The sequence below is a fragment of the Rattus norvegicus genome, chromosome 2, assembly GCF_036323735.1.
Source record: "Rattus norvegicus strain BN/NHsdMcwi chromosome 2, GRCr8, whole genome shotgun sequence".
NCBI classification, from domain to species: domain Eukaryota; kingdom Metazoa; phylum Chordata; class Mammalia; order Rodentia; family Muridae; genus Rattus; species Rattus norvegicus.
Window position 1 is genome coordinate 13,551,470 of NC_086020.1, and position 12,468 is coordinate 13,563,937.

Consider the following 12,468-nt stretch of genomic DNA (forward strand, 5'->3'; position numbering starts at 1 on the left):
TCTCCCACACAAAGCTTGGGAGGAATGTGTCCCACAACTCTGATTACCTCTCAAGGGCATCAAACAAACCTACTATAAACTCTCTAAGACAGAGGTGCCCCTAGGACTTTAATGGATCCAAATGCAGAGTCAGGGTTTCCAACGTGCCCTCTAAGCCTACTTTTCCATCCTATTATAGATCAGATTAAATCCCAAACAATCCATGCTTGTAGAAAAAAAAAAAAGCTAAAGCCTAAAGTAGCATTCAGTCCTCCTAACTAGCGCTTTTATAGTGATTCCTGCAGACAGACAAAAAGATGGACAACCCTAAAAGCAACAGTCACACACAGAAATGACACGGAGTACTGATGGGCACTAGAACCAACAGGAGTAGCAGTAGCAGCATGCACTCTGAGGCCAACGTGCAAACTCTGACATTAGGAAAGGGAGCGTTTGAGGGTTGGACGGTGCGATCTGTCACAAGGCAGCTACTCTAAATGGTCTCTGCATGCATGAGAAAGAACCTGGGTAAAAAGCTGAAGCGATCTGTATCTGAATCTGTTTCAGAATTGTTTAACAGTAATTAACTGGGAACTTATTTTCCCTTCATTTCCTTCTCATTTTTCTCACTTGTTTTGATGAAGTTGTGCATATAAAAATTTGTTTCTTGTTGTACAGAAAATAAGTGGGACAGATTTTACATGAAAATACCAATGCTCCGTCAATCAAATTCAAAGCCATGGAAAGTATTTTCAACAATCATTCATTTTAATGGCATTCAAACAAAGTTTCTATCCATTCAGAGTCAGCAAACGACTTCAGGTCCATGTAGTGGAGAGTGTTGTCCATTAGAAGCAGGCAAGAATGAGATTCTGTCTCCATCATCGAGAGAACATACCTCATAAAGCTGTTGTGATGGTTAATGGGTTAAAACACACAAAGGACCATCTAGTTACAGGAGATGACAGGAAGGGATTAGCATTGCTCTCTGGAATGAGAAGCTCTTCCTAGTAAGAGACCGCAGGGTAGCTGCTTACCATGCATGCGAACAGCTGGAAGGAAGAAATCCGTGTCCCCTTCTCCACTACCACTGCCATCAACCCTAAAAAGTTCAGACACTTCACAAGAGACACACAGAGACAACGCACACAACACACAGCAACACAGTGAGAAAATTAAGATCACTTAAAACAAGGCAAGTAAAGAAGACAGTAAGAGCCACTCAGCGGTGTTCATTTTCCATAGATAATAGATCATCAGGAATTATGATGTGCAGCATCATGTAGGAAATTGCTAAGTCTTTCTAGTTTTAGGAAAGACTCCACTAGTAACTAATATCATCCATGTCCAATTATTTAAATAATCTTGGAGATTTTTGCAATTTATAGTAATATAAATCTGTAGCACTTTGAAATTATTGATAATATTTGTGTATATAGCCATACATTTTGATTTACAATCCAGTGAAGTATACCTTGTTAATCACAACTAATTAAAAACTAGCAAAATGCTGCTAACACTTCCCCATGCACACACTCAGACCCTACCAGTCTACCCTCAAACTTAGTTGCCCTGTTGGTTTGACACCGACATTGTCAGCAGAGTCTTAGATCATCAGGCTATGTTAGCCCTGTCTAGGAGGGATGCCAGTTGTATACAGTTAGCAAAGCACTGCACTTTCCTCAATATCCCAGCTTTCTCGCCTACAAAGAACACTGTAGTTTACAGATATCTCACAAAGCTTTAAAAACATAGTTAAAACAATAAAATATATACTGCCTGGAGAACATACGAGAGCTATAACCAATATAAAGTAGTTACACTTTCATATCTAATACACCGTATGCGCCAACCATGATTTTGCAAAATATTTATAAAGAAAGGAAGGACAAGAACAGCAAAAATGAAAGGCAGATATGAAAAGCAGGCCACATTACCAAGGTCCTGGATTGACAGGCCAGGTTAAGGTCTGTCTTGGTTTTTGTTCTTCCTTCAATAAAGACTGGAATAATCCAGGCATGAGAATGTATAGAATTTATAGAATTTATAGTTCTCTCAGAGAGAGAACTGATTTCCAACAACCATTGAGTCCATAAATCTGCTGCCATACTGTCTGGAAGTCAGAGGAAGAAATATGAAGCCCAATGGCACGTACACCTTAACTGGTATCAAACACTAGTAAGGCCATGGTTAGCATGCCCAGTCAACACCTAGTAAGGCTGTGGTTAGCCTGCCCAGTCAACACCTAGTAAGGCCATGGTTAGCTCAGTCAACAGCTAGTAAGGCCATGGTTAGCATGCTCAGTCAACACCTAGTAAGGCTGTGGTTAGCATGCCCAGTCAACTTTGGGGGAAAAAAACCAGTACAGCCCAAGGTGTGCTCTTTTGCTCCATGTAGACCCTGCAAGCTTTTTCACTTATTACACAGATCCTAAGAATTTGTACAGCAGAAAGGTCAGTGTCTAGACAATTTTTTCTCTTAGCCTCAACTCACTACTAAAAATTGAGCTCATCTTACTAGGGAACTACAAATAAGATTCTATCACCTTCTAGTATACAATACATGTTCTAAATCTCTGAGGAAATGTTTCTACATAAACGTCTAAGTATCGCTAGGATGATAACTATCTTCGTTACATTTGGTGGACACAGGATGGGTTGCAGTTCCGTGGCCAGTCACTTCCTTGGTACAAACGGGGCCTTGGCATTGATCCCAGACCTGCAGAACTTTGATGATTTCTTTTTTTGAGTCAGAATCTCACTATGTCCTGACTGGCCTTCACGCATGATATAGACTAAGCTGACCTCAAAAGTGCCGGAATTAAATGTATGTGATGTCATACCTGGCCCTTGATGGTTCGTTATTTTCTCTTCACAACAAATAATTTTATTTTAAAAGTCAAAACTATGTCTATTTCATATTTGAGTTTAAATTTTGACTGGCTATTTAAAATTGCTGATGCTTGATTTCTGTTTTTTCTTCCATTTTTATTAAATTGGGTATTTCTTGTTTACATTGCAAATACTATTCCCTTTCCTGGTTTCCTGTCCATCAGCTTTCTAACACCTCCCCCTCCCTTTCTATATAGGTGTTCCCCACCCCATCCACCCCCACCATTACCGCTCACCCCCAAAAATCCCCTACACTGGGCATCCAGTCTTGGCAGGACCAAGGGCTTCCCCTTCCTCTGGTGCCCCAACAAGGCTATTCACTGCTACCTATGGAGTTGGAGCCCAGGGTCAGTCCATGTATAGTCTTTGGGTAGTGGCTTAGTCCCTGGAAGCTCTGGTTGTTCTTATGGGGTCACAAGTCCCTTCAGCTCTTTCAGTCCTTTCTCTAATTCCTCCAATGGGGGTCCTTTTCATTCAGGGGTTTGCTGCTGGCATTCACCTCTGTATTTGACATGTTCTGGCAGTATCTCTCAGGAGAGATCTATATCCAATTCCTGTCAGCATATACTTCTTCACCCATCTTATCTAGTTTGTTGGCTGTATATGTTTGGGCCACATGTGGGGCAGGCTCTGAATGGGTCTTCCTTCAGTCTCTACGCTAAACTTTGCCTCCCTATTCCGTCCCGAGAGTATTCTTGTTCCCCTTTTAAAGAAGGAGTGAAGCATCTGCATTTTGGTCATCCTTCTTGAGTTTCATGAGGTCTGTGCATCTAGGGTAATTCAAGCATTTGGGCTAATATCCACTTATCAATGAGTGCATACCATGTGTGTTTTTCTGTGATTAAGTTACCTCACTCGGGATGATATTTTCTAGTTCCATCCATTTGCCTATGAATTTCCTGAAGTCATTGTTTTTGATAGCTGAGTAATATTTCATTGTGTAGATGTACCACCTTTTCTGTATCCATTTCTCTGTTGAAAGGCATCTGGGTTCTTTCCAGCTTCTGGCTATTATAAATAAGGTTGCTATGAACATAGTGGAGCATGGGTCTTTATTATATGTTGAAGCATCTTTTGGGTATATGTCCAGGAGAGGTATAGTTGGGTCCTCAGGTAGTGCAATGTCCAATTTTCTGAGGAACCTCCAGACTGATTTCCAGAGAGGTTGAACCAGTTTGCCATATCACCAACAATGGAGGAGTGTTCCTCTTTCTCCACATCCTTTCCAGCATCTGCTATAACCTGAGTTTTTGATCTTAGCCATTCTGACTGGTGTGAGGTGGAATCTCAGGGTTGTTTTGATTTGCACTTCCCTGATGTCTAAGGATGTTGAACATTTCTTCTTTTTTTTTTTTTCGGAGCTGGGGACCGAACCCAGGGCCTTGCGCTTCCTAGGCAAGCGCTCTACCACTGAGCTAAATCCCCAACCGAACATTTCTTTAGGTGCTTCTCAGCCACTCAATATTCCTCAGCTGTGAATTCTTTGTTTAGCTCTGTACCCCATTTTTAATAGGGTTATTTGGCTCTCTGGAGTCTAACTTCATGAGTCCTTAGTATATTTTAGATATTAGCCCTCTATCAGTTGTAGGGTTGGAAAAGATCTTTTCCCAATTGGTTGCCATTTTGTCCTAATGACCATGTCCTTTGCCTTACATAAGCTTTGCAGCTTTATGAGATCCAATTTGTCGATTCTTGATTTTAAAGCATAAGTCATTGGTGTTCTGTTCAGGAAATTTTCTCCAGTGCCCATGTGTTCCAGATGCTTCCCCACTTTTTCTTCTATTAGTTTGAGTGTATCTGGTTTGATGTGGAGGTCCTTGATCCACTTGGACTTAAGCTTTGTACAGGGTGATAAGCATGGATCGATCTGCATTCTTCTACATGTTGACCTTCAGTTGAACCAGCACCATTTGCTGAAAATGCTATCTTTTCTCCACCACATGGCTTCATCTCTTTTGTCAAAAATCAAGTCTCCATAGGTGTGTGTGTTCATTTCTGGGTCTTCAATTCTATTCTACTGATCTATTTGCCTGTCTCTGTACCAATACCATACAGTTTTATCACTATTGCTCTGTAATACTGCTTGAGGTCAGGAATGGTATTGTTGAGGATAGTTTTAGTTATCCTGGGTTTTTGTTAATCCAGATGAATTTGCAAATTGTTCTAACTCTATGAAGAATTGGATTGGAATTTTGATGGGGATTGCATTGAATCTGTAGATTGCTTTTGGTAAATGGCCATTTTTACTATATTAATCCTGTCAATCCATGAGCATGGGAGATCTGTTCATTATCAACCATGCTGGTGACAGTCACTAACATTCTCTTTCTATTATCTAAGTATCATTTGAGCTCAGTGACACAAACAGTGAGTTCTAATAGTGCACACTGATCTTCTCATCACTGAAATGATGAGGCCAGTGTGAGAATGCCCCTGTGGCTAAGTGAAGCTGTCCACAGACAACAGTGACATTTGCACGTGGAACCGTGCAGCTCTTCTTCCTGCTTTATACATTCACCTGGGTGCAACACTGCCTGTTGACTATGTCCTCTGCTCCCAAGCACTCGCTTGGTTCCCTGTGTTTTCATCTAGGTTAGGAACACAGGAAAAGGGAATTTTGTTTACTTACCCAAAAACCTTAATCATATAGAAAGACAGTTCTTGTATACACGCTCTTCCTAGATTTCCAGTTTGAAAGCTCTCTAGACTATGACTTTCTTTGTTACGTAATGCAGATGTTGACAATGAGATCAATGCCAGGCTTTGCTATTTAAGAAAATGCTGTGAAAACACTACCTTTCTTATAGCTATCAAAGCACATGCAGTGCATGCTGCATGTATTCGATCTCTGCCTAAGCAGCATCTACCTGATACATACATTAATATTTCTGCAAAGAAACACAGAAATTGCTCATTCAAGTGGAAGAAATACAAACAGCTTCATATTTCTAACAGAAAGTATTTCTACGCATTGAATTTTAGCTGCAAAGGCCTTTGATAATGAGTTTTCTAACTGGCAAAATTCAGAATAAGATATCATAGACCTGTCTTCCCTGGAATTATTGCTCTGGACTTCACTAACAGATGTATGCATTATATCCGAAGACAGCTCTAGTGCAACTATTAAGAAATTTCAAAAAGAAAGAAAATAACCAGGTCACTTTAGAGCCCAGCAATAGGAATGGCAGCAGTAATTTTTCCATCCAGTGCAAATGTACTGTGACTGATTCAGAGGAATCTTTGAATTGACTCTACCTAGTGACATCATGGTTAGCAGACAAGTAAATATTTGCTATTTATATGTTACCCATCTTACCTCCTCCATCCAAGTTTAACAACTCAACTTTAAAAGACTTTTCCAGTTCAGGAACGGAATTATCAGTGATGTTGACAAAAATATATTTGTATCTTTCTCCTGATTGAAATTCTAATGTGCCAGCAATACTCTGAAACACAAACAATTATTCTGTATGTAAAATTGCAAAATGAAAATGTTTACTGTATGCCAAATTGTCATAAATTCTGAAAATGGGAAAAATTAAACTCACATAAGTAAATATGAAAATATAGAATGTAAATTCAAAACACATGTGCTTTTCATTATTCTTGTGTGTGATTATCGAATGGTCTACCAATGAGATACTCCCCAAGCTCTAACAAATACTTATTTTCAACTTCACAAAGTAGGTGGACTTCTGTTTTTCTCACTTCTTCTTCATCAAAAACAAGAGATTTAAGAAATCTTCATAGTTGACACGTAAAGATTCTTAAAGAAACGTTTCCTTTTCGCACAAGGAATTCTCTTCCAATACTTAACAAAACCATTTTCTTCTTGAGTTTACTGCCATAAACTTTAACGTAATTTAATATGTTGGCATCATTGTTCGTGAATGTCTATTTCACCTTCTATAGCTGTTAATAATCTTAGCTCTAAATGAGAGGTTGGAGTGTGGGTTCACTCAGTTACTCGTTTAGTCAACATGGAGAGCATGCCGGACACCAGTAGCCAAGACCAATCAAACTCTATGAAGAAGTTCTAGAAAGAGTATTAGAACTTGTCAGTTAAGAACACTAGCGGCTGTTCTTTCAGAAGACCCGGTTCAATTTCCAGTACCCATATGGCAGCTCACAATCATCCATAAGTTCATTTCAAGGAGTTACAGTGCCTTCACATACCTGCCCATATGTGAGTATCAGGTATGCACACGGTGAGCAGACACACATGCAGGCAAACATCAAATTCTTAATTAGAACTTTGCGAAGATGAAAGAGTGTTACATATTATTAATTATTAAAGTCATCAGGTGGAATATGTGAAATAAATAAGAGTGGAGATGGAGCCAGTGTGCCTGGACTTTGGCACCAGGTAGAGGAATTCCACAGGTCAAAGGACAGACGGACACTTGACCATCTTAGGAAACTGACTTAACCCCAACGGTATCTTACAGTCAACACTCTGGTCTTGCTCATCTGTGGTGATACACTATGCTACTTTCTCTGTCTTTTTGTATTGTCCAAAGTCCTCTCTGTCAGTGTTCCTGGCAGAGTTTAACTCAACAAACTCTCCAGACAGTCCATCTAGACAAGCCAACAATGCCCCGGGCTTTTGATATTATGTAGATGACCACAACTTCCAGGGCTGTGTGTCTTCTAACCTCTGACATCCAGACTTAACAACTGAATTTTTCTAATGATTTCTGTCAAAGTCTCACATTTATTACCTTTTTCCTAAAACTCTGCTTTGTTCATTCGTCTCCATGACACTGAGTCCTCGAACAGTATAACCTACTGTTAACATCATAACTCTATCAAGAGACATTCTTGACACCCTTTGCTCCGCCAGCCACACTGACCTCAGACCCGGCCACCTTCTCCCGAAATCATTGCTTGAACCTGTCTAGTTGTCTGTGGATTGCGGCGCTAGCCTAGTTCAAATCCCTCTTGTCTTGGCTCCTTCACAAGGCTCCATTTGCCTTTCTACATCCAAGGTCTGCCTCCCGGACCCCACTCTCCACAATGCAGCTTAATGTGTATGGATGCACAGTCCCTCTGCATTTCTTCTCTTTATAAAAAAAATTGTAAAAAGCTGAAAGTGTCAGGTGGCCTGTGAGGTTAGAGTCATCCTGTCTACACAGACCATAGCTTCCTTCCTAGCCAGTCCTCCACATCACAGGGAAAATGCCTTCCTGCAGTTCGTTTGACAGCTTGGGCCCTTCCCAACACTGGGGCCTCATTAATCTAGTGTTGTTGGAAGGAGAAGTCTAAGACTACATAACTCACTAGGTTAGAGCTGAAATTAGTGGAGTTCAGTTAGCCAAGACCATGCAGCTCAGAAGAAAGAGTAAATACAAATTACTGTGGAAGAGGAAGGAACAAGAAACTGAAAACTTAAAAGAATGAATTACTGGGGAAACAATAAACATTGAAGTATGTAATTGAGAAGGATTCCCAAGAAGAAACTCTAATCATTTTCTTTCGTAAGACTGCTGTCAACCTTATGAGTAGGCAGTGGTGAATGTTACTATATATGTATCATGAATAGTGTGTAACACATACAATGTTCATCTACAGAGTGATCCTGCCCAGTGGATATACTATGACCTTATAGGTAAAGACTTTCATAGCAGGAAGGAGGAATCTCTACAATCCACATAGAGAGATCAAATGAAAACCCTGTTCTGTCCATTTCTAAATCCTTAGAACCATACTAAAGTGCCACGTTGCTTCTCCATTGAAGAAAAAATGATAACATTTTAAAGCCCTGCACATATAATATCTTTGCAATTTTTATTTTTATCTAGTGAACTTTCTTAAAGAGTTTGAAGGAGTTAAGGATCATATTGTTACATGATCCGCCCAAAGCTATGCCATTAGAACAAACTACACAGGGAAACCGAGAGTGAGTATAACACGCAATCTGATAGCTGTCTAAGTGCCATGTTTCATTGCAATAAACTGACAACTTCCACAAATTTAAAAAAGGTCATAAAACAACCAGTGCTTGTTTGTTTGCTTGATGGGTTCCTCATAAAATGCTCGATGCTTGCAATCCTGCAGGAGGACTGAGCCCAAGTGCAAAGGTATAAATGCTCCTTCAAAAGGCGTGGTGATGGGCTGAAGGGAGGGCTCGGTGGTTAAGAGCACCTATCTGTCCTGAGGACATGTTGGCTCTCAACTTTCTGAAACTCTCATTTCAGGGAACCCGAGGCTCTCTTCTGATCTCAACACGGATGGCACGCATATGTGCACAGACACTCATGCAGGCAAAACACTCATACACATAAAATAAGAACTGTTAGGTCTTAGTAATATGTACCTGGTAGTCCCCTGGACTAAATGCTGTCAGGGACACTGTTCTAAATCCCACAGTCACTCGGCCAAGGAGCCCTTGTGCACGAACAACCAGCAAACGGATTTCTCCGTCCTCTTCCTGCACTGTGATGTGGGGCACGCTGCTGGCAGGCAGACTCATTGCATCTTCAGGCTGAGGAGGCAGCCCTGTGGAGAACTGCAGCAAGCCTGGTAGAGACAAAGACACGTGTGTGTGTGGGGGGGGGGTGACTTAGTCACTGTGGAAGAAGCCCTTGCACATCAGTTCAATCTTTGCTACAAACAATCTTGGGCAGTCATTTCTACTATCCAGCTAAACTCCCAAGGAGCTTCACATAGGAGAGATTTTAACAAAGCTTTATTAACATACTTTTGATGCAGAATAGTTTTCATATGACGTTTTAAAATTATTTCCTTTATTTTTGAGATTATACTCACATCACAACCCCCTTTCCCCCCATATATCTCTCCTTACTGATTTCAAATTCATAGCTTCTTTTTCATTAATAGTTCTTATGTAAATAGATGTGTGTATATATAGGGATATATATGCTTAAATACAGAAATACAGCCTGTTCAGTCTACACAGCAGTAACACTGTGTGTGTGTGTGTGTGTGTGTGTGTGTGTGTGTGTGTGTGTGTGTGTTTTCAGAGCTGATCATTTGATATTCAATAACCAGTTGCTGTGCTCTTCCCTAGGAATGACAGTTTCTCCCACTTTCAGCATAGCTTGGTTTCCTGTAGGTCTTTGTGTAAGGTTGAGGCCTGAAGAGACTTCCAGCTGTCTGTATTAGTGTGTCTGTTGGTGCCATCCTCGGTCAGCTCATGTTTCAGCAGTTATATTGGTGAGTGTGATGTATGACCAAGTCTTCTAGAAATGTCAGACACCCATATCTGTTCTTTAAGCCTTCATAATGGCACATATTGAGAGTGCAGGAGGGAAGAAACCAATAGCCCTCCCTGGCTTTGACACCTATGAACCACAACAACAAGCACATCATGATGATGCCAAGGGTACAGTGTAACATGCATATCCTCGCAGCAACCAGCATCTCTCTGACTGGACCTAGGACCCCTCAGCAAGAAGAAAATCATGCCTGGTACTGTGAACCCCACCAATACTCAGGGTTAGTGAAGTCATGAATCTTGGAGGAAAACCTACGAGTACCATTTTACTAAACCAGCATAATCCCCACTATGTTCTAAAACTTTCTATATGCCCACGGGTAACTGTAACCCTCACCCACCAGTGAGGAAACTTCTCTAATGCAACAGATGGAGACGTTTACAGAACCTACGACCAACTGCCAATGCAGAGTCGTCCCAAATGATAGATCTGTAACACAGATTCTGACCAAAGTCTTGAAATCATTGTGTTAGAGGGGGCAAGAATAGTGTAAGAACCAGAGGACAGGAGTGTCCTGTGAGACCATGTCTTCTAGGAATGTCCAAAGTCACACCCAGAATGCTTTTAAACCTTCTTAATGCCCACCATTAAAATGTTAATTTTTGTCTCTACTCAAAAAAATCTTTGTCGGGGGCTGGGGATTTAGCTCAGTGGTAGAGCGCTTACCTAGGAAGCGCAAGGCCCTGGGTTCGGTCCCCAGCTCCAAAAAAAAAAAAAAAAAAAAATCTTTGTCAATCCACTGAATAATCAATAAGAGAAACACTAAGGAAATTTTAAAATAATGTGTTTCCAAACATTTACTCATATTTGACAAGTTTCTGGAATTCTTGAATTCATGTAGAGCCATACTGATGATACTCTAAAGAATAGTCAACATTTTCTTTAAAATTTAATTCTAAAAACAGAAAAAGACAATCCTAGTTTCCCTACCAAAACACTTAAAAATGCCCTTGTCATTCACACACAAAATATCATTTTAATAAAAAATAATTTCAACATCAATGGCTTCCATTTAAATCTATTGCTTGTTAGGATAATAGTTAAACTACTATAGTGAGACTCCACCTGTTGAAATCTATTAAAACATAAATTACAGAATTTTTAATTACTTCAATATGAGCATACTATGGGTGGTTTGAATAGGAATGGCTTCCACAGACATATGTGCTAGAATGACTGGTCCATGGGAAGTGGCACTATTTGGAGGTATGGCCTTGTTAGAGTGTGACCTTGTCAGAGAAAATGTGACAGTGTGGGAAGGGGCTTTGAGGTCTGTATGCTCAAGCTCCACCCAGTGTGAAACACAGTCTCCTCTGTTGTCTATGGATGAAGATGAAGAACTCTTGGCTCCTTCTCCAGCACCATATCTGCCTGGATACTACCACACTTCCCACTATGATGATAACACACTACAACTCTCAAACTGTTTGCCAGCCCCAACCAAATGTTTTCCTTTGTAAGAGTTGCCTTGGCCATGGTGTCTCTTCACAGCAGTGGAAACTCTAAGACACACAGCAATCTAAGTATTTTCATTATATGAACTTTGATAACCGTATAAACGTACTTGTTCACTTTAAATAGCACTGGGAGACTCTCTGAATGTATTATTTAAGCTGAGAGGTTGATCTTTACATTGTCTTTCATAATCGATGTCCCACAAAACAGCAACATAGATTCTCATGCTGCTCTTAAGGTCTTAAGGGAGTTCTAGTGCAGATTCCCTTGTAAGTTCTTTTTAGAGAAAGAAAGAAGAAAGAAACTGAGAACAGCAAGCGAAGAGAGAACAATTAATTCAGCAGAGTGGTTTACCATAAGGGTGATCACTAGCTTTGACAGTGATGTCTGTGGTTTCCTTCTCAGGATCTATGCTGGCACCACTGACAGGAGTTGAACCAAGTTTGCCGTCTCCTGGAACTGCAGACACGAGCGTCACACGAAAATATTCATTCAGCTCAGGAATGTTCTCATCAAGAACATATAAATTCAGGACCTGTTTATTGCAAAAGCACAGTAGTGACTGCCAATTAAGAAAACAACCAATTAAATAATATATGATTCAAACTGCCATCAAATGTCACTTGATTTTATTTCAACATGAACTTGCACATTTACGCATACATACCTGTGTAGGCACATATATAAATAAAAAGAGATCTGAGGATGCTAATTCCTTAATAATGTTTGCTTTAATGAGCTGAATGTGAAACCCCCAAAATTCAGATGTTAATATCTTGCTCCTAAGGTGATGGTATTAGGAGACGAGCCTTAGGAAGAAACCTGTTCTTAAAGGAGACTTCTTGAGTGGGATGAGACAGAGGCCGTGGGAAGTTCATTTATGCTGCCTACGAAAGCCAAATGGT

At 40.3% G+C, this 12,468-nt stretch overlaps 1 protein-coding gene across 2 annotated transcripts in view; it reads right to left on the reverse strand.

Moving 5' to 3' along the window:
* Positions 1–12,468, reverse strand: part of Adgrv1 (adhesion G protein-coupled receptor V1) — a 580,259-nt gene that overhangs the window by 484,321 nt on the left and 83,470 nt on the right. For both annotated transcript variants that reach the window (XM_039103389.2, XM_039103390.2), the window contains 4 exons: positions 11,918–12,098; positions 9,187–9,389; positions 6,187–6,316; positions 1,017–1,097 (listed from right to left, as the gene is read on the reverse strand). In XM_039103389.2, coding sequence (XP_038959317.1) covers positions 1,017–1,097; positions 6,187–6,316; positions 9,187–9,389; positions 11,918–12,098 — 595 coding nt within the window. The remainder of the gene's footprint in view (positions 1–1,016; positions 1,098–6,186; positions 6,317–9,186; positions 9,390–11,917; positions 12,099–12,468) is intronic.